The sequence below is a fragment of the Coregonus lavaretus genome, assembly GCF_964263955.1.
Source record: "Coregonus lavaretus genome assembly, chromosome: 8".
NCBI classification, from domain to species: domain Eukaryota; kingdom Metazoa; phylum Chordata; class Actinopteri; order Salmoniformes; family Salmonidae; genus Coregonus; species Coregonus lavaretus.
This window is the reverse complement of record NC_139995.1, coordinates 27,348,623-27,374,988: the sequence shown is the minus strand read 5'-3', so window position 1 is coordinate 27,374,988 and position 26,366 is coordinate 27,348,623. Positions and strand designations below refer to the sequence as shown.

The window sequence follows — 26,366 nt, the reverse complement described above, 5'->3', positions numbered from 1 at the left end:
AATCTGCAATAGGTAAGCAGTTTGGTTTGAAGAAATCAACTGTGGGAGCAATTATTAGGAAATGGAAGACATAAAAGACCACTGATAATCTCCCTCGATCTGGGGCTCCACGCAAGATCTCACCCGTGGGGTCAAAATGATCACAAGAACGGTGAGCAAAAATCCCAGAACCACACGGGGGGACCTAGTGAATGACCTGCAGAGAGCTGGGACCAAAGTAACAAAGCCTACCATCAGTAACACACTACGCCGCCAGGGACTCAAATCCTGCAGTGCCAGACGTGTCCCCCTGCTTAAGTCAGTACATGTACAGGCCCGTCTGAAGTTTGCTAGAGTGCATTTGGATGATCCAGAAGAGGATTGGGAGAATGTCATATGGTCAGATGAAACCAAAATATAACTTTTTGGTAAAAACTCAACTCCTCGTGTTTGGAGGACAAAGAATGCTGAGTTGCATCCAAAGAACACCATACCTACTGTGAAGCATGGGGGTGGAAACATCATGCTTTGGGGCTATTTTTTTGCAAAGGGATCAGGACGACTGATCCGTGTAAAGGAAAGAATGAATGGGGCCGTGAGAATGTATCGTGAGATTTTGAGTGAAAACCTCCTTCCATCAATCAGCAAGGGCATTGAAGATGAAACGTGGCTGGGTCTTTCTGCATGACAATGATCCCAAACACACTGCCCGGGCAACGAAGGAGAAGCATTCGTAAGAAGCATTTCAAGGTCCTGGAGTGGCCTAGCCAGTCTCCAGATCTCAACCCCATAGAAAATCTTTGGAGGGAGTTGAAAGTCCGTATTGCCCAGCGACAGCCCCAAAACATCACTGCTCTAGAGGAGATCTGCATGGAGGAATGGGCCAAAATACCAGCAACAGTGTGTGAAGACTTACAGAAAACGTTTGACCTGTGTCATTGCCAACAAAGGGTATATAACAAAGTATTGAGAAACTTTTGTGATTGACCAAATACTTATTTTCCACCATAATTTGCAAATAAATTCATTAAAAATCCTACAATGTGATTTTCTGGAGAAAAAAAATCTCATTTTGTCTGTCATAGTTGACGTGTACCTATGATGAAAATTACAGGCCTCTCTCATCTTTTTAAGTGAGAGAACTTGCACAATTGGTGGCTGACTAAATACTTTTTTTCCCCACTGTAGATATTCAATTAAAAACAAGGACATTTCTAAGTGACCCCAAACTTTTGAACGGTAGTGTGTGTGTGTGTGTGTATATATATATATATATATACACACACACACACACACACACACACACACACACACACACACACACACACAGCTTTCTGATGTTTGTTCTGTCTGTCTCTGTCTGTCTGTGTAGTTGTGGTGCTGGACAATCAGGTGTCAGTGGGCTCTACAGCAGCAGTGGTGGTGGGAGCTCCTCTCACAGACATCACTCTGTCTACAAAGGCTATGAGTGTAGTGTCAGTCACCAGCCAGTGTTCCTACAGCAGCACTATAGTACACGTTCCCCAGCCAGAGTCAGGTACGGACACACCATCATAATATACCCTTTTATTTGTAATGACCTGAAAAATTAAATAAAAAGTTATCTTCTTTATGCCCGCCCTCCAGTGGTGACAGCCCTAGAGGATGCACCAATGGGCAGCGAGCCTGCTGACCCCACTCCTGCTCGCGCGGCCCCTAGACCCACCCTTAGCTCTTCTGCCAAGGAGCTGCAATTGGTGGGTCTGACCAAGGAGGTCCTTTCAGCTCACACTCAGAAGGAGGAGCAGGAGTATGTGGATCGCTTCCGCCATCGCATCCTCCACAGTCCCTACAGCTCCTATCTACAGCAAGACAACAGCTCCGGGGTTCATTCTCACCACCCAGGTCAGTGTGTGTGTAGGGGACTGTTATCACACATGCTTTGGAGCAGGGTGACTTGTGTCGCCATCAAGCTGGAGGCCTGTGGCATTGCTTTGTTAGGACTATAAGGTTTTCTTACAGATAGATGTGCTGTATTTGTGATTACTGTTCTTTCTCCTCCCTCCCTTCAGGTGACTACGTGATACAGCCAGTGAGTGCAGCTGGGTTGAACCGCACTCGGACAGGGAAGCCTAATAAACACAAGCGTCCCAAACCCCAAACTTTGTCTGACAGCTACGCCTCCCCACCCGAGCCCCCTCGCCGAGCCCCTCTTGCCCTTCTCGCCCCCTACTCCTCCTGGCCCTCCTCCGAATCCTCTAACCCCCTTCCCCAGCTGGGGCTGCCCTACCCTCCTATATCCCCTCCACAAGCCCCCATGGGTCACCTCCAGACCCCCTACTTCATCATGCTGGGAGGCCAGCCAGGGGTGGACCAAGGGGGAAAACAGCAGCAGGCATGCGTGGGCCCCATGGTGCTTCAACCAGACCAGAACCCAAACTCAATCCCACAGAACTTTCAGCACAACCTACAACAGAACATTCAGCAGAACCTTCCGCAGAACTTTCAGTTTATGCAGCCCATTCAGAACATGCAGACCCAGTCTATGCAGTCTGTCCAGATGCAGTCCATCCAGTCCAACTTTCCCAGCCAGAACTTTCAGTCCATTCAGATACAGAACATTCAGGGCTTCCCCAACATGCAGCCCATGGCCCCATCCCAGGGTTTGAACCCTTACATGGCCCCAATGATGGCTGTGATTCTAGCCAACTACCCCTCTTACCCTTCAGGCTACTCTACCAACTACCCTTCCTACCCTCCAGGCTACCCCACCACATCCTCTCTGCTGCCCCAGGCCCCCTTCACCATGTCAGGCTTCGGCCCTGGTCTAGGCCCCTTAGCCCAGCCTCAGCCTAGTTCCCAGCCCCAGACGCCCCCAGGCCAGCTACACTGCTCCCCCAGACCAAGCTCCTCAGTGGGGGAGGAGGCGGCGACTGGGCCCCCGGCTCTGTTCTCCAGCTCTCGCTCCAGTTCCCCACTGCAACTCAACCTGCTGCAGGAGGAGCTGCCCAAACCCAGCGAGGATCAGAGCAGCACTGGACACACACACGCCCATGCCGAGAGCCTGCACGAAGCGCAAACCAAGGGGGTGAGTCAACTCTGACCTCTCACCTTTTACCATGTGTGTTTCTCACTTCGAGACTTGGCTCTCCCTGTCTCCTTTCCTTTTCCTCTTAGCTGCTGATCTGACAATCCAGCAGAAGGTGAAAGCAGTGGAAAGTTAAAAACCTTAATTTCACCAATCAGTGGTCATGAAGGAGAGACCAGGCTTCATCTTTTTTTTCCAGATTTAACATTCAATGGAACACTTACATAACAAGAGGTGGTAACACAACTATTCATGCCCCTCTCCCTCATCAGATTGATGCACCCTGTGAGTCGGGTAACCATGACGCCCAGTCTACATCCAGTGAGCTGTTGGACCTGCTGTTGCAGGAAGATGCCAGGTCAGGTACTGGCTCTAACGCCTCTGGGTCCGGCTTTGGAGAGCCTGGCTCTCTAGGCTCTGGCTCCAATGGAACATCCACCTCACACACAGGTACGCATAGACACACACACACAAATACACACAGGTACAGCACAAACACACACACACATCCCCTTAGAGTGCTGATGCCCAGTGTTCTCTCACCATGCCCCAGGAAGCAGTAACAGCAGTAAGTACTTTGCCAGTAGCAACTCGTCAGACACGTCTCGCAAAGCCTGTAAGAACCAAGAGACCCAGCAGGATCACGCACAACACACACAACACGCCTTCAACATGCGTGCCGAGAACTCCCTGTGGCGCATGATCCAGCACATGCCAGAACCTGTGATGATGACCTACCAAATCCACCCCAGGTAACACAACTCAAACACTCTAGAATCCAATGCTAGAACCCAAACTCTACTCTATAGAACCCTGCACTAGAATGTAACACTAGAACCTAATATTAGTACCCTGCTCTAGACCGTAACGCTAGAACCTATTATTAGTGTCCTGCTCTAGAATGGAACACTAGAACCTATTATTAGAGCCGTGCTCTAGAATGGAACACTATAACCTATTATTAGAGCCCTGCTCTAGAGTGGAACACTAGAACTTAATATTAGAACATGCTCTAGAACCCAGACAGCCGGTATGCCTACCCTCCTAGCGTACTGACATGCTGGTTACCCTGCAGGGACCAGGCAGAGGTGCTGGCTGAGGACAAGGAGAAGCTACATCTGCTGCGGCCTCTACAGCCCTGGTTCACCCAGGAACAGAGAGAGGAGCTGGCTGAAGTCCACCCCTGGATCCAACAACACACCGTCCCTCAGATGTTAGACACACAGGTAGGGAGGTCTCACACACACACCACACACATATACACACACAAAGACATATAGATTTACACACACACTGCAAAAAGGTGCATGCTAACTCTCTCTCTCTCTCTCTCTCTCTCTGTGTCTCTCTCTCTCTCTCTGTGTCTCTCTGTCTCTCTCTCTCTCTCTCTCTCTGTGTGTCTCTCTCTCTCTCTCTCTGTGTCTCTCTCTCTCTCTCTCTGTGTCTCTCTCTCTCTCTCTCTCTCTCCCTCTCTCTCTCTGTCTCTCTCTCTCTGTCTCTCTCTCTCTCTCTCTCTCTCTCTCTCTCTCTCTCTCTCTCTCTCTCTCTCTCTCTCTCTCTCTCTCTCTCTCTGTGTCTCTCTCTCTCTCTCTCTCTCTCTCTCTCTCTCTCTCTCTCTGTGTCTCTCTCTCTCTCTCTCTCTCTCTCTCTCTCTCTCTGTGTCTCTCTCTCTCTCTCTCTCTCTCTCTCTCTCTCTCTCTCTCTCTCTCTCTCTCTCTCTCTGTCTCTCTCTCTGTGTGTCTTTCAGGGCTGTGTGAACTGTAGTGCAGGAACAGAGATTCACCCCCAGGATCCAGAGAGCTCCTCCCCTTTGGAAGGCCCTCAGCATGATTCTAGTCCTGCCCCTGACACCTGATACGCCCCCATCTAGGAAACACAAACCTGCCGCGCCGGGACCCTTAACTCCGCCCACAAGATATCTACTGACCAATTACTAGGAGCTCAGAGAGGCTGTATCTCAGTGCCCTAGAACAGTGTTTCCCAAACAGTTTTTGGTTTTTGCCCTAGCACTACACAGCTGATTCAAATAATAAACTAATCATCAAGCTTTGATTATTTGAATCAGCTGTGTAGTGCTAGGGTAAAAACCAAAACCCAGGGTTGCCAGGTCTAGCAAAAATGTCTAGCCCAATGACCTATCAAAACCACCCACAAGGCCTGAAAACTAGCCCAAATATTTTTGGGTGCAGCAAGAGAGGAGTTGCCACATTTATCCAATAAACCCTTTTCCCATAACGTTATCAAGCGAATTAAGAAGGAATATCGACGTAATTTCTAACTATGTAGGCTAAGAAGCAAAATGCGGTTTTCCATCAAAATAATAATTCTGCCGAGTTTAAGAATATATTGCAAGAGAAATTATCATTTGCCCTTATTAAACTCGACAGATCATTTTCCATCAATGGATGTCGATTTAACTTGTTTTGACTGCTATGATTAAGCAATAAGGCCTGAGGAGGTGTGGCATTTGGCCAACATACCACAGCTAAGGGCTGTTCTTAGGACACATCCCTTAGCCGTGGTATATTGGACATATACCACAAACCCCTGAGGTGCCTTATTGCTATTATAAACTGGTTACCAACTTAATTAGAACCGTAAAAAGTAATTGTCATACCTGTGGTACACTGTCTGATATACCACGATTTTCAACCAATCAGCTTTCAGGGCTCAAACCACCCAGTTTATAATTGTAAATAAATCCTGTTTGCGCATGTACATAACTATAGATAAATCCGACAGGAGAGTTTGAGTGATGAAAGTTGGACAGAGGATCTTGAAATCTCTGTGCAAGAAACACTTAGGTGAACTTTGAAAAAAATGAATGTTAGGCGGACATGGCAACCCTGCGTACACCCCTTGGGGTCCCCAGGACTCAGTTTGGGAAAGGCTGCCCTAGAACCTTCAGACACAGATAAACACACATACACAGATCTGAACAGCTGCGTCAGAGGCTGTATTGGGCCGGAGGGCGCAGGAAAGGAGCATTCTGATTGGCTCTTTCTGGCAGGCGAGAGATGGGTATTCTTATTGGCTGGTTGCTCAGCCACATGTGATCCAATTGGGGTCCAGAGATTCAGTCACATCTGTCAGATTTTGTTGGATTCCAATGGATTACTTGTACTCTCGCTCTCTGTCCCTCCCTCTCTCTAACTATAGACCCTGTGTATATTAATTTGTGTTGTGTGTGAGTCTATTCTTCAGGCTCTTTAATCCCTGGATGGCCTGACACCACTGGGAGATATCAAGAACACAGACTGAAATCTACTCATGTTATGGACACACACACTCGGGGTGATACTGGCAGAGTGATTGTATGGACAGTTACAGCACTAAGCCGACTCCCACTCCAAATGAACTCGATGCATTTTTGTCTAGCGAGCAAATGGATCTCACAAGCAGAAGGGCCTTATGTAGTGTAGAAGTGACATGTGTATGGACACACACTGTGAGATACGGGGTAATGTTACGGACACAGAAACCCTCAGTATGATACAGACAGTGACGGGGTGTTGGACTGCAGTACAGTCTGGGCTGTTCCCTGGATCCATGGACCAGCAGCAGGGACACCAGAATGAACAGTTGCCATGATGTTGCATTACGGTTGACATTCCACCACTTCTGCTCCTTTCAATTTCTAACTTTGAGATTGTTGTTTATTGTTTGTCTACGATTCCAAAGGCTCCACCCAAGACACAGACTCTTTCCCCCAACCAACCTTATCCCTTATACCCTGGGCTTTCTACCAATAGGAACCACTAGAATGTGATCTTCAATCCAATGACAAGCACTTAAATCCATTGATAACTGTAATTTAACCCTATCCTTCCCCTAGTACTCCTTGTCCTAACCTTAACAAGCTGCAACCCCAGCCAGGTTCACTTATTGAATGAAATGTTATAAAGGCTTGATGTTAGCGTCTTGTGTATGTTTGCGTGTGTGTGTTCTCTATGTGCTCATGTCCATAAGCGTCCTGTTGTTTGTCAGATATATCTGGATGATGTCATCCAGGTTTTGTACTGTTTTTAGTACAAAAAAAGGTATATTACAGCACAATGTATTTTAGAAAATAAACTGTATACAAAACAATGTTCACTGTGTAAAACAGCCATTTGTCTTGAATTCAGTGAGTTTTTGTGACAATTTGAAATGACTACATAAAAAAGACAAAACAATGACTTCACTTTCTGTGCTTTTTTTTTAGGTAACCTTTCCTAGCTAATCTTCCTTCAAAGGTAGCTTTTCCTCAGTCTCTAGAGTAGTCCCACTGTCTCTCTAGATCTCTATCTGGTCGTCTATCAACACACAACTACACATACACAATCCTGACACTGAGTTCTCGAGATTTGTCACTGAGGCACAATCAACACAAACAAGCTGATCTCCAAACATACTGTTTTATTCATTATTGTACATACAACACTACACATGTGTATTACTCATATTCACTATTTCACTATGTACTCCTGAGCTGTGCCTGAAAACAGAGGAATGTGCAAAAACAAAATAAATACATACTATGTATCGTGTGTGTGTCACTCCTAGACACAGTACTTCCAGAAGCACTCCGTGGTGGTTCTCTTTCTGTACTCTCTCCTGCTGCCCAGGAAACGCGTTAGAGGGCTCAGAGCTGGCGTTTCCAACAGCACCTGAGAGAGAGCGCGAGAGAAAGAAATGAAGGAGTAGAGAGAGTAAGTGAGAAGAACAAGAGTTGATATGAGGAGAGCTTTGATACTTTGCTGAATGCATAGTATGTGAAAGGTGACTGTGTTCAATGAGATTGCTAGGTTGTTTTGGATGGACTGAGCACTCACATCTCTCACGTCCTGGTTTGGGCTGAACACTGCTGATCTTAGATCTGTACAGAGACGAGCGGAACAAAGACCTGGTTAGGTATATGTTTACCATTCTCTCTCTCTCTCTCTCTCTCTCTCTCTATCTCTCTCTCTCTCTCTCTCTCTCTCTCTCTCTCTCTCTCTCTCTCTCTCTCTCTCTCTCTCTCTCTCTCTCTCTCTCTCTCTCTCTCTCTCTCTCTCTCTCTCTCTCTCTCTCTCTCTCACATACAGACACACACTCACACATTTAGAGCAGCGCATGAGACCCACCCTCACATCGTACTGCTCACATCGTACGCTCACACAATGCTGACACACCATAGACCCGCTCTCTCTTTTGATGTACAAACTGACACACAAACACACTCGATGTCACTCACCGCCAAGGCCAGGTGCACTGTGGAATCTGTATGCGTTGTCAGAAAGGGATGACTCCTCTGGACGCACCACCTGGCCCTCCTCTACTGACGCTATAAACATGACATAACGTGACTTAACATAACATATGTACAACATAATATAACGTGTGTGTGTGTGCTTGTATGTTTGTGTCACTCACCTGTTCCGGTGTAGGACATCTCTTTAGAGTGTGAGACGGGGTGTGTGAGGAGGGGTCCGGCGGTGGTAAGCAGCAGAATACACGAGAGGAGACGCTTACATTGCATGTCTGTACTGGACCGTCTGTACTGCCTCCAAACTGTCTGTACTGTCCTACAGGTGCTGCACTCCTGTCTGTCTGCCCGTAGTTGTTTCCCAGCCGTCTGTACTGCAACACAGTGTCTGTAGCTATATTTGTCTGTTGTTGTGTTTGAAGCTGGTGGCAACGCTGTGTCAGAACCAGCTGTAGAGGATACCGTTTCTGTGCTACGTAGCTACTTTTTCTTCTTTCTCTCTCTCTCTTTCTCTGTGGATCCCTGCAGGTCTCAATCAGGTACTCTCTGCTCTGGATCCACACCCTGCCTTATATACCTCCCTCGTTCCCTCTCTCCTATCTTCTCTCAATTAGTCTCTCCACTCTTTCCGCCCTGAGTTGTAAATATTGCCCCGTGCTGACAGGGAGGCCCAATAAACCAACCTCTCTCCCTTTCATCTCTATCGTTCTTTTTCACTGTCTCCCTCTCTCCTTCCCTCTTTTGGCATAGCGTGCATCAGGGGTGACACATTTAACAACCTTGTCCTGATGCCACCCTAATAAATCTGCACAGCGCAGGTGTCAGTGTATGTGTTGGTGTGAGTGTCCATCGGGGATGGCCACTGCTGATTCACGCCCCTGAATTCACTTCCCCATTCACACAAACATGTTTGTTTTACAATCCTTGTGGGGACCAAACAATTGATTCCCATTCAAAATCCTATTTTCCCTAACCCTAACCCTTAACCTAACCCCAAACCCTAATTCTAACCCTAATCCTAATTGTAACCCTAAACCTAACCCGTAAACCTAAAATAACCTTTTTCCTTGTGGGGACAGGCGAAATGTCCCCACTTGTCTGAATTTTCCTTGTTTTACTATCCTTGGTCCCCACAAGGATAGCTAAACCAAAACACACACAGCCTGTTCCAGGCCTCTCTCCCTCTCAACCTAAGTCCCCAGAACCAGGATTAAGACTTCCTGATCTATACCCTAGTCATGTGCTTGTGCATTAGCCTGTTCTTTTGCCACCTCTCACTGTTCCGCTAACTCTCATTCCATTTCCCTCTTTCTCTTTGCCCCCTCTCTCTCTCTCTCTCTCTCTCTCTCTCTCTCTTTGTCACCTCAGAGGCTTCAGTAAATCATGTGTGTGATTCACAGCTCAGACCATCTCCACTCTGCAGAGCACTTCCACGCCACGTCTCCTGTAAACTCTAATTGATGTGTGTTTGTGTGCGTGTGTGTATATACATTTATACATCGCATGCCACCGGCAGGGCTGTATCTCTAGTAAATGGGTTGCGGTTTAAAGGCAGAATATCTCACCTTGTTAGACAGAAACACTGTCACTTCATTGGCCATGGAACCCAGAGTGCATCACCGACTGCTACAGCAGCTATAAAGGGGAGTCATTCATACAACTATCTGCCATGGTAAATTTACACTCAGTTTCTCTCAATGCAAAGCATTCAGTTAAACACTGAAGGGAATTCTGAATAAAGAACATTATTTTTCTCCTGTATCTTGTTAATATTGTGATAGGTGTGCTATGTGCACCAATCCAATCTGTATGAATCTTAAAACTGGTTTGATGTTTTATGAATGTGCCTCTCCACAGCTGTAATGCATGTGGTTTCATTTGCACTACAGTGCCAGTTGAGTGTTTTTTTCAGGCATACTTTGTTTGTAAAATTCATGAACAAGTGTATTTACATCAAACAAACATGGAGAGCAAAGAATAATGTGAGCATCTTCACATAAAATGCCTCTGTTGCAATAAGACAGAAGGAAAGTTGACAGAGGAAAGTCTAGTAAGAAAGTAGAGTTGAGTAGAGTAGATCTTTATTGTCCCAATAAGCTATTTGTTTTGCAGACAAGGAGACGTGATACAGGAAAGTGTAAAAACTGAACGGATGTAAGGGATTCAGTCCATTAACGATACAATAGTAACATAAAGCATCAGAGTACACAAATAAAAACAGTTCATAATGTGCAATGCAATGGCTTATTTATTAGAAAATTACACATGTATCATTTTATTTAACCTTTGTTTAGCCAGGTAAGTCATTGAAAACTAGTTATATTTTACACTGACGACCTAGTCAGTCAAAAGGTGACCATACAATACGTCAATAGTCACGTGACGGCAGTATGATCCCTCACAATAGGTTTTTAACCACAATTACTGTATATACTGTAGTTGCAAATGTGAAGCAGAGTAGGATGAAGTTGCCCCAAGACACTGATCTATGGTCAGTTTTGCATTGTTCCCTCTTAATGGTTAAGGTTGGGATTGTAGGTTGATCCTAGGTCTGTGCCTAATGATAACTTCTATCCGTAGCGTATAATGCTGCCTGAAGAAGTCATGGCCTTCACTCCCCTCCAGAGGGTTCAGTGGTGCTGAGAGACACAGGTACTTGCCTCATAGGGACTGGAGGTAGCCTAACCATCTAACCTAACTTGGGAAAAACTCTGGGCCTCGGCAACCTTGTAATTTAAACCCTGTGCATCTTTGTAAATAAATACCTTACCATAACGTCAAATTCACACAAGCAATTACATAATTGTAACAATATGAAAGTAATAGTACTGCTGTTTAACTGCTTAAAGGCACTCACATACTAGGTTCGCTTTGCTCCTAGCAGAACTCGGCTAGGCGAAGCGAACCTCTGTGCCTCACATACTCCCTTAAAAGACGTTCGCTTGAAAAACAAGAAAAAAAGCATGAGACGCCGTAGCAACAACATAGCCAGTATACAAATAGTCCGAATTAATCTAAGATAAATCAAGAAATCTGTAATAAATTGACGTTTTGGCCGAGGAGGTCTTAGTTGCAAAATTTTACTTCTAACTAAGATGTTTGGTGCAGTATTTCTCAAGTGAAAAAATTTGCATGAAAACTAGTTGTCTCTCGTTGAATGACAACAAACACTTCATTGAAGAATCCCTTCCATAGTTCCCACTCCTACTAGGAGTAGTACAGTTGAACAATCACTGACAAAAAGGGTGTAGACTTCGGCTACCGAACTTCGACTTGCCTCAAGAAAATGTTTTGTGTGTATGAACAAAAACGTCACAATATTTTGTCATAATATATGCGCAAACTGTTTCGACTAGGAAGCATACGGTAAGCTTTACAATCACATTGTGGTTATCAGATGTGAGTGAAGGGTCTGACTGTGTTATGGGTCCTGGGTGAGAGGCTGGAGGTGGAATGTAGAGGTGGGACTAGTGGAGTAGAGTGGACATCCCTACAGCACACCAGCAGCAGAGGGCCTAGGGGTTGGTTTGGAATGCAGCCTGTGTCTGTAGTGTCTGCCTCTGGACCAGCCAGCGGCAAGCTGACTCCTCTCATTTCCAATACACCTTCTCCATCTCTGAAAGAGAGAGAGCGAGATTATTGTAATGAAGTTTGCATATATAATAATAATAATAATAATAATTATAATAATTATAATAATTATAATAAATACATAAATAAATATACACTGGTCAAAAGTTTTAGAACACCTTCAAGGGTTTTTCTTTATTTGTACTATTTTCTACATTGTAGAATAATAGTGAAGACATCAAAATTATGAAATAACACATATGGAATCATGTAGTAAACAAAAAAAGTGTTAAACAAATCAAAATATATTTTATATTTGAGATTCTTCAAATAGCCACCCTTTGCCTTGATGACAGCTTTGCCCACTCTTGGCATTCTCTCAACCAGCTTCACCTGGAATGCTTTTCCAACAGTCTTGAAGGAGTTCCCACGTATGCTGAGCACTTGTTGGCTGCTTTTCCTTCACTCTGTGGTCCGACTCATCTCAAACCCTCTCAATTGGGTTGAGGTCAGGGGATGGTGGAGGCCAAGTCATCTGATGCAGCACTCCATCACTCTCCTTCTTGGTAAAATAGCCCTTACACAGCCTGGAGGTGTGTTGGGTCATTGTCCTGTTGAAAAACAAATGATAGTCCCTTCTAAGCCCAAACCAGATGGGATGGCGTATCGCTGCAGAATGCGGTGGTAGCCATGCTGGTTAAATGTGCCTTGAATTCTAAATAAATCACAGACAGTGTCACCAGCAAAGCACCCCCACACCATAACACCTCCTCCTCCATGCTTTACGATGGGAAATACACATGCGGATATCATCCGTTCACCCACACCGCGTCTCAAAGACACGGCGGTTGGAACCCAACATTTCCACATTTCCACCGGTCTAATGTCCATTGCTCGTGTTTCTTGGCCCAAGCAAGTCTCTTCTTCTTATTGGTGTCCTTTATTAGTGGTTTCTTTGCAGCATTTCGACCATGAAGGCCTGATTCACACAGTCCCCTCTGAACAGTTGATGTTGAGATATGTCTGTTACTTGAACTCCGTGAAGCATTTATTTGCGCTGCAATTTCTGAGGCTGGTAATGAACTTATCCTCTGCAGCAGAGGTAACTCTGGGTCTTCCATTCCTGTGGCGGTCCTCATGAGAGCCAGTTTCATCATAGCGCTTGATGGTTTTTGCGACTGCACTTGAAGAAACTTTCAAAGTTCTTGAAACGCTCCAGATTGACTGACCTTCATGTCTTAAAGTAATGATGGACTGTCGTTTCTCTTTGCTTATTTGACCGGTTCTTGCCATAATATGGACTTGGTTTTTTACCAAATAGGGCTATGTTCTGTATACCCTCCCTACCTTGTCACAACAGAACTGATTGGCTCAAATGCATTAAGAAGGAAAGAAATTCCACAAATTAACTTTTAACAAGGCACACCTGTTAATTGAATTGCATTCCAGGTGACTACCTCATGATGCTGGTTGAGAGAATGCCTAGAGTGTGCAAAGCTGTCATCAAGGCAAAGGGTGGCTATTTGAAGAATCTCAAATATAAAATATATTTTGATTTGTTTAACACTTTTTTGGTTACTACATGATTCCATGTGTTATTTCATAGTTTTGATGTCTTCACTATTATTCTACAATGTAGAAAATAGTAAAAAAATAAGGAAAACCCTTGAATGAGTAGGTGTTCTAAAACTTTTGACCGGTAGTGTATTTATTAAATTTGTAAAAGTACATTTAATGTAATGTTTTGTACAGAGTGTACAAAACATTAAGAACACCTGCTCTTTCCATGACAGACTGACCAGGTGAATCCAGGTGAAAGCTATGATCCCTTATTGATGTCACTTGTTAAATCCACTTCAAATTTGTTTAGATGTAGAGGAGGAGACGGGTTAAATAAGGATTTTTAAGCCTTGAGACAATTGAGACATGGATTGTGTGCCATTCAGAGGGTGAATGGGCAAGACAAAATATTTAAGTGCCTTTGAACAGGGTATGGCAGTAGGTGCCAGGCACACCGGTTTGTGTCAAGAACTGCAACGCTGCTGGTTTTTTCACGCTCAAAAGTTTCTGGTGTGTATCAAGTCACTGACAGCCACTCAATTAGCCATGTCAGCTAACAAAACATTTTTTATTGGTAAGTTAGTCTAACCAGTAATCTAAACTTGTAGTAATCATGGCCGAATACCGAGCGGGCACGCAGGGCACATGCCCAGGGGCCCTGACCTCCAGGGGGCCCCCATTGATCTTGTTAGTCACACTCAGTCAGATGTCATGAACATGGCATAAGTCATGGAAAAATGTATAGAATTGCAGGAAATTAGCTTTCAAACTGCAAAAATAATTATCTGCCCCATGGCAAAATGTGTAGAATTGCACAGAATGTGTTAAAAAAAATTGTTTTTTTGTTTTTTTTAAATAAAAAAGTCTAGAGCCGGCCCTGCATACTTCATATGGATGAGAGACTTGGAGGGTTTAAGTGTGTGTGTGTGTGCATGTGTGTTACCCTTGTCCAGGTCGATGACTTTGGGCAGGGTGGACATCGGAACCTTCTCCCTCAGCAGGTTGTTTTTGTAGTCTGAGAGACAGGAGAGAGTGGAGTGAATATATATATACACACACACACACACACACACACACGCAGGCAGGCACACACACACACACCTAGTTTCTTCTCCTCCTGGTTGCACGTCTTGACTTCAGGAACATCCATCTCAAACTCATTGGTGGCCATATCACCCCTGTTTGACCTATCACAGAGAGAGGAGTGAGTGAGTCAGTGAGTGAGCGAGAGAGCGTGTGCATGCGTGCATCCAAGTTTCTCACCTCAAAGATGTCTGTGGGTAAAACTCCACCGCTGAAACACAAAAACACAGTAAAGATGAAGTCAGGCTGACTAAGACACACTGACAGAGCGAGAGAGAGGGAGAGAGAAAGCTGACAGACAGACACAGATCCAAAGTTAGTTAGTCAGGTCTTAGTAGAGGAGCTCAGACCTTTGGTCTTGCGTCGGCGGGTGATAATGATGATGATGAGGACAATGAAGGCCAGGAGGAGGAGTGTGGTCAGGATGTAGCCCAGGGGCAGCAGGAAATGATGTCGCTGATCGGGCAGGATGACGTTGATGACACGTGGCGCCTCAGCCTTGCTGGCCTCTGAGGAACAGAGAGAGGAGCGTTAACCAATGGCTCCCCCTGTCTGTAATTCACCCAGACTAAGATAAAAGTATATTCTGACCACCAGGTGGGGCACTCTGGTCACTGTTGGAAGCTTCACTGATGCTGCTCTGGTAAAGCGAGTGAACAACAACAGCAGCTAAATACATTGGACAGTCTGCTGTACAATATAGCTTACAGATGTAATAAATCAATAACTGACCTGTTTGCTATGTTCAGGCTTAGGGATATGTCAAAAAAATAAATAGTTTCTGTACTTCTGTACTTGCTTTTGAGTATTTGTACATATTTGATTTCAGACCGTTGTGTGTGTGTGTGTGTGTGTGTGTGTGTGTGTGTGTGTGTGTGTGTGTGTGTGTGTGTGCGTGTGTGCGTGTGTGCGTGTGTTTATAGTGGCAACGTGGATGGAGCGCTAGTAGATCAGACTGTGATATCATTGGCTAGGGCATTTAGATTCCTTTCCCTGCAAAGCCAGTAGAAGTCAATCTCACAGTTATTCAGTGTGTGTGTGTGTATGTGTGTGTATATATGTGCGTCTTTGTCTCTTTTGTCATGTCAATTGGGAACTCCAACACCATGATATCATCCCTACCAGTGCCAAGCCTTGTTGTAACAAAACAAAAAATCCATGATAGTGGACAACAATTGGAAAATTAACAATAGCTGTGTGCTGATCTGCTGAGTGTTGAGAAGTAGAGCCACTACAACTGCTGGTTTCCTTTATGCTCATAAAAAATGTGCAAGGCAAGAGGCAGCCGGGGAGCAGCTGCCCAGTGTGTTTGAGCCTAAATGAGTTCCAGACCTGAAGTCATACTGTGATTTATTTTTCCTGGCAGTAAAACACAGAGAGAGGGATGGAGGGAGGGACAGATGGAAGGAGGGAGGGAAAGAAGGAGAAGGGGATTCAGTGCTTTCTGTACTGTAACTCTTCAAGCATGTCTGTCACAGTAGACTGATTTCAGACCGTTGTGTGTGTGTGTGTGTGTGTGTGTGTGTGTGTGTGTGTGTGTGTGTGTGTGCGCGTGTGTGCGCATGCGTCATGTGTGTGTGTGTGCGCGTGGCCTCAGACCCTTACCCTCTCTGCCTGAACAACACTGAGAAGTGGGCCAAATGGGGGGGAGGGGGAGGAAGGGGGTAGCTGCAGCCTAATATGGCGACTGGAGTATGTTCGAGTGGGTGTGTTGAAAGGAAAGGAGTGGATGTGTCGAAAGGACTGGAGTGGGTGTGTTGAAAGGAAAGGACTGGAGTGGGTGTGTCGAAAGGAAAGGAGTGGATGTGTCGAAAGGAAAGGAGTGGATGTGTCGAAAGGAAAGGACTGGAGTGGGTGTGTGGAAAAGAAAGGAGTGGATGTGTGGAAAGGACTGGAGTGGGTGTGTTGAAAGGAAAGGACTGGAGTGGGTGTGTCGAAAGGAAAGGACTGGAGTGGGTGTGTCGAAAGGAAAGGAGTGGATGTGTCGAAAGGAAAGGAGTGGATGTGTCGAAAGGAAAGAACTGGAGTGGGTGTGTCGAAAGGAAAGGACTGGAGTGGGTGTGTCGAAAGGAAAGGACTGGAGTGGGTGTGTCGAAAGGAAAGGACTGGAGTGGGTGTGTCGAAAGGAAAGGAGTGGATGTGTCGAAAGGAAAGGAGTGGATGTGTCGAAAGGAAAGGAGTGGATGTGTCGAAAGGAAAGGAGTGGATGTGTCAAAAGGAAAGGACTGGAGTGGGTGTGTCGAAAGGAAAGGAGTGGATGTGTCGAAAGGAAAGGACTGGAGTGGGTGTGTCGAAAGGAAAGGAGTGGATGTGTCAAAAGGAAAGGACTGGAGTGGGTGTGTCGAAAGGAAAGGAGTGGATGTGTCGAAAGGAAAGGAGTGGATGTGTCGAAAGGAAAGGAGTGGATGTGTCAAAAGGAAAGGACTGGAGTGGGTGTGTCGAAAGGAAAGGAGTGGGTGTGTCGAAAGGAAAGGAGTGGGTCGAAAGCGTTCTGCTATAGGTTAGACTGTTTTGAATTAGTATTGTTTTGTTCTTTTCACCAAACAACTACCGTACCGGGAGAGTTTGGACTTCTCTTTTGAAGCCAGAGGATGAGTTTGAGTCGTATTTTATTTTAGTTTTACACAAATAATTGTAAATGTTCAGTTATAAAACTGACGATTGTTTATTTTTTACTGATGATGGGTGTACTGTTGCCTGAATGCGTTGTATATGTGTGTGCTTACTGTGACTGTCGTGGTCCTCTGTAGCTCAACTGGTAGAGCACGGCGCTTGTAACGCCAAGGTAGTGGGTTCGATCCCCGGGACCACCCATACACAAAAATGTATGCACGCATGACTGTAAGTCGCTTTGGATAAAAGCGTCTGCTAAATGGCATATTATTATTATTATTACTGTCACCCTGATATTGGCTTCCAGTTTAGGTCACGTGTCAAACTCATTCCACGGAGGGCCGAGGGTCTGCGGGTTTTCGCTCCTCCCTTGTACTTCATTGATGAATTAAGGTCACTAATTACTAAGGATCTCCCCTCACCTGGTTGTCTAGGTCTTAATTGAAATGAAAAAACAAAAACCAGCAGACACTAGGCCCTCCATGGAATGAGTTTGACACCCCTGTTTTAGTAGTCTCATTTATCTATCTTCCCATTCTGAATGCAGGTTGCGGGTGATTAAAAGTTATAATTGTTGGATATCCTCACTCTGGCTGGATTCCAATAGAAATTACACATCACTTTGCAAGTGTGCATAATGTGACTTGCAGGCCTGATGTGGCCTGTAAACCAGGAGTTTCCTAACACCCCTGTGTTAGGGTATAACTAGGCCCTCAAAGAAAGGCCTTTTGATATACAGTATGTAATGTATTGTCATAAAGAGTTTAATTTAAAGGCTAATAAGGCTGGTGGAACCGTTCATAGAGGGTTCTAGGAAGAACCCTTCAAAGATAAAAAGGCTTCTTGGTAGAACCATTCATAGAGGGTTCTAGGAAGAACCTTTAGGTGATAAAAGTGTTCTTGGAAGAACCATTTATAGAGGGTTCTTTGAAGAACCCTACATAAAGGGTTCTAGGTAGAACCCTCTGCAAAGGGTTCTACCTAGCACCAAAAACAGTTCCCCTATGGAGACAAACCGAACAACCTCCGTTCGACACACCCACTGGCCATTTTGGGCTGCAGCTACCCATACTTGGGGTCTCTCTCTCTCTCTCTCTGTCTCTCTCTCTCATCAAGTGAATTTCCTGTTTCTTATTTATTTATGACCAATTTTTATTTGTTTTGTCCTTTTTTGTTGGGGAAAAAAACTGTAAGAAATACATACAGAGTTTAAGTAATAATAAATTAAATAGAAACAGGAAAAGCAAACAAAAAAGAAGTGGGACTCCACCCCCAACCTCCCATCCCATTCCCCCAACCCCACCCAGTCAACATCGCTCCATCCAACCCCACTAGCAACTAGGGTTGCTCGTCAGTCTCCCCCCAGACCAGCCACCCCCCTCCCAGCGACCAGAGAAAACCCTCCCCATACCACCCCTTTCCCGTGGGCCTGAAAGTCAAAAATATTTAAATAGGTATATATATATATATATATATATATATATAGCCAGCAGTAATCGTTTCTGTTTGATTGAGAGATTCAAGGAGCTATCATCGTTAAGTAACATAATAGATGCAAAGCATTGAATATTTACATTCATGAGGCAAAATGCTAGTGCCTGGAAATACAATTTAAAGTTTGGTAAGGATAGTCCTCCTACGTCTTTCCCTCTTTGTAAGTTTGTTCATTTTTATCCGGGATCGTTTACCTTGCCATATAACGTTTGAAACCGCACTATGAATTTTATCCCAATAGCCAGAAGGGGGAGCCATGGGAAGCATTGAACGACAGAAATTCAGCTGTGGCAATATATTCATTTTGACAATAGATATTCTGCTGGTTAAAGCAACTGGGATTTTATTCCATCTAATGAGGTCAAATTGAATTGATTTGAGCGTTCTGTTAAAGTTTCGGTAAGTGTCGAGAGGGGACGACAACATTTTGGAAAAGTTTAATATCTGTGTTTATCAAAGATAGGTGGCCATAGTGAGAACACTGGTGGCATCCTTACCTTTTTTAAATAAAGCGAAATTAGTGCTGTGTTCACATCTCTCCCAAATCAACCTTTGGGAACAGCTGTGTTAATTATTTCGAGCAACAGTGGACATCATTCTTTCAAAACAAAATGATAGACCTCTGGAGGAATACTGTCCCATCCAGATGATTTGCCTTTATTCATGCTATCCAATGCCCTTTTGAGGCGAACTTCCTGTTTCTGTCAATAAACAACAAAAGAGAGAGAGAGAAAGGCAGAGGGGCAGAAGAGAGCATGAGGGAGAGAGAGAAAAAGGATTGTAATAGTGAATACATTTTGATGAGATGGAGGTAAACATACTCTAGATGTAGGCAAAGTCAAGTTCAAATAAGTGCCTGTGGGACCTCAGGATAGGGAGAGGAGAAAAACAGCAAAGGAATGAGAGAGCAATAAAGAGAGAGAGAGAGGGAGAGAGAGTGAGATAGCGAGAGATAGAGGGAGATAGAGGGAGAGAGAGGGAGGGAGAGAGAAAAATGCTCTAACTCCTTTAGAATGTCCGGTCTGGGCCAAAGTCAACAGCAAGCCAGACACCCTGGGCTGAATCAGAGGGTACTACAGACACATCATCTACTGCTCTGTGTGTGTGTGTGTGTGTGTGTGTGTGTGTGTGTGTGTGTGTGTGTGTGTGTGTGTGTGTGTGTGTGTGTGTGTGTGTGTGTGTGTGTGTGTGTGTGTGTGTGAGTTCTGTCATGGATGGGAGGTGGAGTGTAGTGGGGGGTTTGGGAATTGCTAAGAGTTAAGTTAAGTTTTAAACATGTTATTCCACTGAGATTGGAGGAACTTTGAATTGAGAGAAAACACACACACCCAAACACCCATAGCTCCAGAGAACACAGATATTTCTCAACCACACTCAATGACTTTCCCACATTCTCCCATTAGTGGCTTCAGAATAGCACCTCTCTCTCTCTCTCTCCATCTCTCCCTCCCTCCCCCTCTCCCTCTCTCTCTCCCTCCCCCTCCCTCCCCATTTGCCCTGGTGGGTTGGCTGATTCCCAGACGCAAACACACAGTTATCTTCTGATCATGGACGGAGCAAAGAAAAAGAGGAGAAAGAAAAAGAGAGGTAATAATGTGAATTAGAGAGAAAGGGAGAGAGGGGGGAGAGAAAGGGAGAGAGGGGGAGAGAGGGGGAGAGAGCATAGCTGAGCTATCTGGGAGGGAGAGAGAGTCTGGTGGCAGAGTGAGCGGAATGGGACAGGGACTGTCTGAAGACAAAACCAGATCCTCAAAACTAACCTAAGACTACCCCCCCCCCCCCCCCCTCCCTTTCCCGTCACATGCACACACACACTCCACCCTCCACATTTTCCCTCTTGAGAGGGGGGGGGGGTTGCTGAATGCTGAGTGGGGTGGTGGAGTTGGTTTAGGAAGTTAGGGAGACTGGTGTGGGTGGGTTGCGAGGTAAGGAGTGGGCGGTTTGGAAGGTTGAGGGGTAAGTAGGGGGGAGGAGGGGTAAGGAGGGGAGGAGGGGTAAGGAGGGAGAGGTTTGGAAGGCTGTTTAGGTTGGGGGAGAGGGGTAAGGAGGGGGTAGGTTAGGGAGACTGGCGTGGGTGGGTTGAGGGTAAGGAGGATTTGGAAGGCTGGGTTGGGTTGGGAGAGATGGGTGAGGAGGGGAGGTGTGGTAAGGAGGGGTATGGGGGGTGAGGAAGAGGGAGGAGGGTGGTTTAGGGGTCTGGCGCCACACTAGCTGACAAGGCAGGAAGAGCTGCTCATAAAACAAATATAATCCCCTAACTACGACTGGTTACTCCCCCCTCCTCTCCTTCCTCTCTCCCTGCTCCTCCTATACTCCCACTCTCCTTCTATTCGTCCCCCTCTTCCTCCTCCCCTCCCACCTCTTAAAATGTGCTGTTTGGAGAAAAGGAAAAGCCAATGATGTTTGAGGACGATAGGGAAGAAGGGATAGGGAGGGAGGAGAGCAAATGAAAGAGCAGCTGGGATTTCTCTCTAAGTTGTACATATGCACTTGCACGATTTCTACAGTGGTCAACTGGAGTGCAGTATAGTGTGTGTGTGTGTGTGTGTGTGTGTGTGTGTGTGTGTTGTAAGTTGTACATGCAGTATCTCACCCTTGTCTTGGTTGGGCAGTGCTCTGGGGGCAACAGTAGCCCGAGGCTCAGGTGGTCCTATGGTGAGCTGAAACTGTCTTCTCTCATGGAGACCACAGTAGTGATGATGTAGGTGACAGGTGTACAGACCCTGATCTCCTGGCTGTGGGGCAGACAGCCAGATGCATACAGTCAGAAAACCCTGTTTTACCACTGTACCACTGTAGTTACTATGACGTTACACAGTTGTTACATGTGGTGCACAGACAGACAGACACGTGATGGTGGTATAGAGGACCTGCAGGGCAGAGATAGCCAGAGAGAAGTCTCCCTGTGAGAAGGCCTCAGCGCTGATTTTCATCTTCCTCTGGAGGAACAGGGGTCCGTAGCTGCGCTGCTCCCCAGAGGCGTACAGGTCTATCAGGCGGTCTGCACGGTCGTGACGAACACCCGGAGGCTGCCGGTCCCAATGCACCACCTAAGACCAGATAGAGAAGGATTGGACAATACATTATAGTAAAAGAGACCAGCAACCTGATAACTTTAAAAATATATCCTTCTTTCCAATTACCCTTGAAGTAATCACTGGACTGTCATTACATGATTAATGAAAGCAATGCTGGGAAAGCATGCACTGCCTAAGATGGGATAGAGGGTTAAGATAGATATTAGGTCATAAAAGTGCCCAGGAAGTATACATGACAAGACTAAGATAGAGAAGTATTTGAGATCATGTCATAAAGGAAGCCAGCTGTTCCAATCCTTCCATTCAGTTCTATTCACTTGGAGTTACATTTTTCTTCCTGTCCAGATATAATCCTCCTGAATGACATCACTGTCTAATTCTTCCTCATCTCATTCTAGTACTGTGAAAAAGCATTCATAACACACACACACACACACACACACACACACACACCTGCTGTTCCTCCTCACTGCCATCTTCTGTCCACACAGAGCGGCGATTCACACACGGCAACACCACTATGCTGCCTACCAACACCACAAACACAGCTTTCTGACCGTCCCAGAACCGCTGCTCCTTACGACCTGAAACACACACAGATAGATCACAATACAACCACATGTTGAGAGAGGTTAGGACCACAATACGACCATATCATTACTATTTTCCCCTACTTGGGATAAGACAGAACTTACGTGACTTGGTGACGTTGACCTGTATTCTGATCGTCTCATACAGGTGACAGTAGTGATGGTGCAGGTTACAGGAGTATAGGCCTCTGTCACTTATCGCAATGTCTAGAGAGAAAGGGAGAGAGGGAGAGAAAGAGATGGCCTCAAGTCACATTAAGACAAAAAGACAGAGAGACAGACAGACAGCTCTCACCTCTGATGACGAGGGAGAAGTTTCCATCGTTGAAAGCTGATTGGCTGAGGCTGACCCTCCCCTGGTTGTGTCCGTTATAGATGCGCTGGTCTCCAGCAGAGAACATGTCTGCCACCCTCTCCATGGCGTAGTCTGGCCCTGGGCGGTACAAGTCCCAGTGAACCACCCTCTGTCTGTCCTTCAGTCTGTCCCTGGTCCACACCATGCGCCCGCTCACACACTGCAGTACCACCTTAGAGCCAGTGGGGGCGCTCACGTTGTAGCCCGCAACCACCACAGTGCTGCTGTCGGACTGGGCCAACACTAAGAAAGAAAGAAAGAAAGAAAGAAAGAAAGAAAGAAAGAAAGAAAGAAAGAAAGAAAGAAAGAAAGAAAGAAAGAAAGAAAGAAAGAAAGAAAGAAAGAAAGAAAGAAAGAAAGAAAGAAAGAAAGAAAGAAAGAAAGAAAGAAAGAAAGAAAGAGAGATAAGCATGGACTTATTTGCATGACATAAACACACTCACAAACACGGTCATATCTAACATACACACACTTATACTGTACACACACTCAAACCTAATACATTACATTAAAGTTGCACTCATACTAAATATTTACATACATACACACACAACACACACGCACATACGCACACACAGTATTCTGGTAAATCAGTAAGAGGCTACTCACCAGCAGTGGAGAGGAAGGCCGCAGGGACTGTAACAGAAACATGAGAGTCATTATACTAATTACAAACAGACCCTAGTCACTCACACACACACACACCAGGGGACTCTGGTTAAACACACACATGTATGTACAAACACACTCAGATACACACACCACAGGAGACTCAGGAAAAAACCCACAGAAGCCACAGTAACATTACAGCAGTAGCATCCCAGCTAAAGAGACCCCATTAAATCCCATGGTGACATAGCCAGTCCAAAGCCAAAGTTCACTCAACATGAAACTGTTTCACTGCCACTGGATAACTTCAACCATTAGACACACTGTGCGGGAAAAACCCTGGATCAAGTGTTCATAGGAACCCATTTGGAACCCTTTTGAACAGGATGAAGTGTCTAGTTGAGCAACACATTCTGGTGGAAAATGGAGGATGAGCAAGAGGCTGCTACACACTGATTCAAGGTCAGTTTTGCAATTCCATCCCTAATGGGTTTATGGTTGGGATTTGGGGAGTATTAAAGTGATGCTAGATATGTGCCTATAAGGACAAATCTATGAGAAAGGATGCTGCTCCAACTGACTTATGACATCCCTTTCTGATTTCTGTCCAAGCACTCCATCTGACCTGAGATGACTTTGCCTCTGATAAGCTCATCCTGTCCAGAGCTCCACAAACACACACCTTGGCCCACCAATCACACTTAGAGAGAATAAGTATAGGTAAGAATGCTGCACAGCTGTACTATAAAGAGAGAGAAAGAGAGCGAGAGAGAGAGAGGGAGGGAGGGAGAGAGAGAAATGGGCAGAGAGATAGGGTAGGAAATAGGGTAGAGATGGGAAAGAGGGTTAAAGGAGAGAGAAGGCAAAAGAGAGAGTGAGGAGTGATAAGTGGAGGGCATAAGGTGGCAGCTTTTTGCCCTGATGGGAGAGAGATGAGGTGATGGGGGTGAGTATGAGTGGGTGAGGTGTGGGAGAGAGTGGTGTAGGGTAAGCCTACGTAGCTGTGTTGTCTTGGGGCTCAGAGTAGGTGTTTAATAAGAGAGGCGTAGAGGAATCAGCCCTACCAACTAACACCACATTAGCAAAGATACTTTACCACACTGGAAAAACAGACCCTATAAAACACACACTGTAATTTACTCTTTGTTACTCCAGACCACAGAAACACCCAATGACAGAAACACGCACATTGTATATTAGATACATAGTCAAGCACATATAGTACTCAAACATATACCTGCACAGACGCATGCACAGACACAGACACAGACGCGCACACACACACACACACACACACACACACACACACACACACACACACACACACTGTGAGACTGTTGCATGCTCTAGTCTGAACAGCTTACATTCCAGTAAGTCAGTAAGTGAGTCTGTACTGGTCATCAACCAGTATCCAAACACACATCCCATAACACTCAACTGCTTTACAGTCCTCTGGTAAGAGAATGGATAGGAGCAGAGAAAAGAAGCAAAGACCGACAAGACAGACCGAGAAACAGACAGACAGACAGACAGACAGACAGACAGACAGACAGAGACAAACACACACAAACACCCAGTTCATAGTTCTGTCTCTGGAAGCATAGTTCTAGCAGCTGGTTTTTCTTTAGAATATAATTTCTGTCCAAACAATAACAGGGTAGGACTACCTCTCATCTGACATTATGTGGGCATGAGAAAAGGTGCCATCTACTTCAGCCTTTGAAATGTTGAGCTTACCTTGCTGGTTTGGGAACAGGAACCATACCCCCATACCTATGCGTGCACGTGCACACAAATCTAGTGCTAAAATAGTGCATAACTGCTCAGACTCACTGTGCTGTGTGTTAGGCTAAACTAGGCTAGATCAAATGACCCAAAATTAACACAATGTGTATAGGCTTGACAAAATTATAGTAGGCCAAAAGCTAATAAAATAACAGTGCAGTATTTCAAGTTGAGTTGGCTACTTACTTTGGACCAAGAGGAGGGCTTGAATGACGTCCGGTATCTTCATCTCAAATCTGTTGTTTACAGAGGAGCAGGGACTTTTTGCAGTGACCGTTAGGCTACACCTATTGCCAGTCTCACCTGAGGAAAAAACAAACAATGTCCGCTCATCCGTCTGCTCAACTGTTCCTCGGCTCACGAAAACAGCGACTGTCTGATGTGCTGCGTAAACTTTTCACTGCATTCAGCGACTGAACCAAACAACCTCCGTTACCCGAAACGAACGGACTCGAACTAACCCTCCTTCGTTTGCCTGCTGAACAAACCCCGGCTCCTCCCGTTGCAGGCCCGGCCCATCTCCCTGTGCTGAATCCCAACTCCATCGGGCCTCCTCCACCTCCAGGCTGCACCCTCATATTAACCCTCTTTAATCCTCTCATCGCTTCTACTCTACTCTCACCATATTAGCAGTGGTGGAAAAAGTACCCAATTCTCATACATGAGTAAAAGTAAAGATACAGTATCTTAATAGAAAATGGCTCAAGTAAAAGTGAAAGTCACCCAGTAAAATACTACTTGAGTAAAAGTCTAAAAGTATTTGGTTTTAAATATACTTAAGTATCAAAAGTAAATGTATTTGCAAAAAAATACTTAAGTATCAAAAGTAAAAGTAGAATCATTTCAAATTGTTTATATTAAGCAAACCAGAGGCACACTCCAACATTCAGACCTAATCTACAAACAAAGTGTTTGTGTTCATTGAGTCCGCCAGATCAGAGGCAGTAGGGGTGACTAGGGATGTTCTCTTGATAAGTGTGTGAATTTGACCATTTTCCTGTCCTGCTAAGCATTCAAAATGTAAGGAGTATTTTGGGTGTCAGGGAAAATGTATGGAGTAAAAAGTACATTATATTCTTTAGGAATGTAGTGAAGTAAATATAAACAGTAAAGTAAAGTACAGATACCACAAACAACTACTTAAGTAGTACTTTAAAGTATTTTTACTTAAGTAGTTTATACCATTAGTTCACTGAACTCAAACTAAACAGGAGTGGATACACAAAATTATGTCTGAGGTAGGCCTATTGGCTGTAGTGTGTTTGGCTTTCATGCATTTGTGCTATGATTTTTCTTTCCATATTATGACTGTTTTCTTGCACAATACGCACCTGCTCTCAGCTGGCCTTTTCTTCTTTTTTTTTTTTTTTTACATCTTTTGTGGTGTCCCAGGAAA

The 26,366-nt window shown here is 45.1% G+C and overlaps 3 protein-coding genes across 4 annotated transcripts in view; 1 reads left to right on the top strand and 2 right to left on the bottom strand.

Moving 5' to 3' along the window:
* Positions 1 to 7,205, top strand: part of per3 (period circadian clock 3) — a 28,243-nt gene extending 21,038 nt beyond the window's left edge. The window contains exons 16-22 of one of the 2 annotated variants that reach the window (XM_084167434.1): positions 1,352 to 1,516; positions 1,606 to 1,863; positions 2,031 to 3,046; positions 3,319 to 3,496; positions 3,600 to 3,798; positions 4,122 to 4,272; positions 4,794 to 7,205. In XM_084167434.1, the coding sequence (XP_084023560.1) occupies positions 1,352 to 1,516; positions 1,606 to 1,863; positions 2,031 to 3,046; positions 3,319 to 3,496; positions 3,600 to 3,798; positions 4,122 to 4,272; positions 4,794 to 4,901 (2,075 nt within the window). In that variant the 3' untranslated portion in view covers positions 4,902 to 7,205. Of the gene's footprint in view, positions 1 to 1,351; positions 1,517 to 1,605; positions 1,864 to 2,030; positions 3,047 to 3,318; positions 3,497 to 3,599; positions 3,799 to 4,121; positions 4,273 to 4,793 lie in introns of those variants that run through there. The other variant, XM_084167435.1, reaches the window with a different exon arrangement.
* A 382-nt stretch (positions 7,206 to 7,587) lies between these two features.
* Positions 7,588 to 8,546, bottom strand: LOC311133984 (prepro-urotensin II-beta-like; the record flags this gene model as incomplete). The annotated part of the gene is made up of 4 exons (XM_084167607.1): positions 7,588 to 7,695; positions 7,861 to 7,904; positions 8,262 to 8,351; positions 8,441 to 8,546. 4 exons carry the CDS (start codon positions 8,544 to 8,546, stop codon positions 7,588 to 7,590), a joined length of 348 nt encoding a protein of 115 aa, XP_084023733.1.
* Positions 8,547 to 10,503: 1,957 nt separating this feature from the next.
* LOC311133796 (matrix remodeling-associated protein 8-like) lies at positions 10,504 to 25,428 on the bottom strand. Its single transcript, XM_084167368.1, has 12 exons — positions 25,157 to 25,428; positions 23,186 to 23,212; positions 22,517 to 22,819; positions 22,327 to 22,428; positions 22,085 to 22,215; positions 21,464 to 21,643; positions 21,187 to 21,328; positions 14,837 to 14,995; positions 14,667 to 14,697; positions 14,505 to 14,590; positions 14,347 to 14,418; positions 10,504 to 11,889 (listed from the first exon to the last, which is right to left on the bottom strand). Exons 1-12 carry the CDS (start codon positions 25,197 to 25,199, stop codon positions 11,864 to 11,866), a joined length of 1,302 nt encoding a protein of 433 aa, XP_084023494.1. The 5' UTR covers positions 25,200 to 25,428; the 3' UTR covers positions 10,504 to 11,863.
* Positions 25,429 to 26,366: the final 938 nt, after the last annotated feature.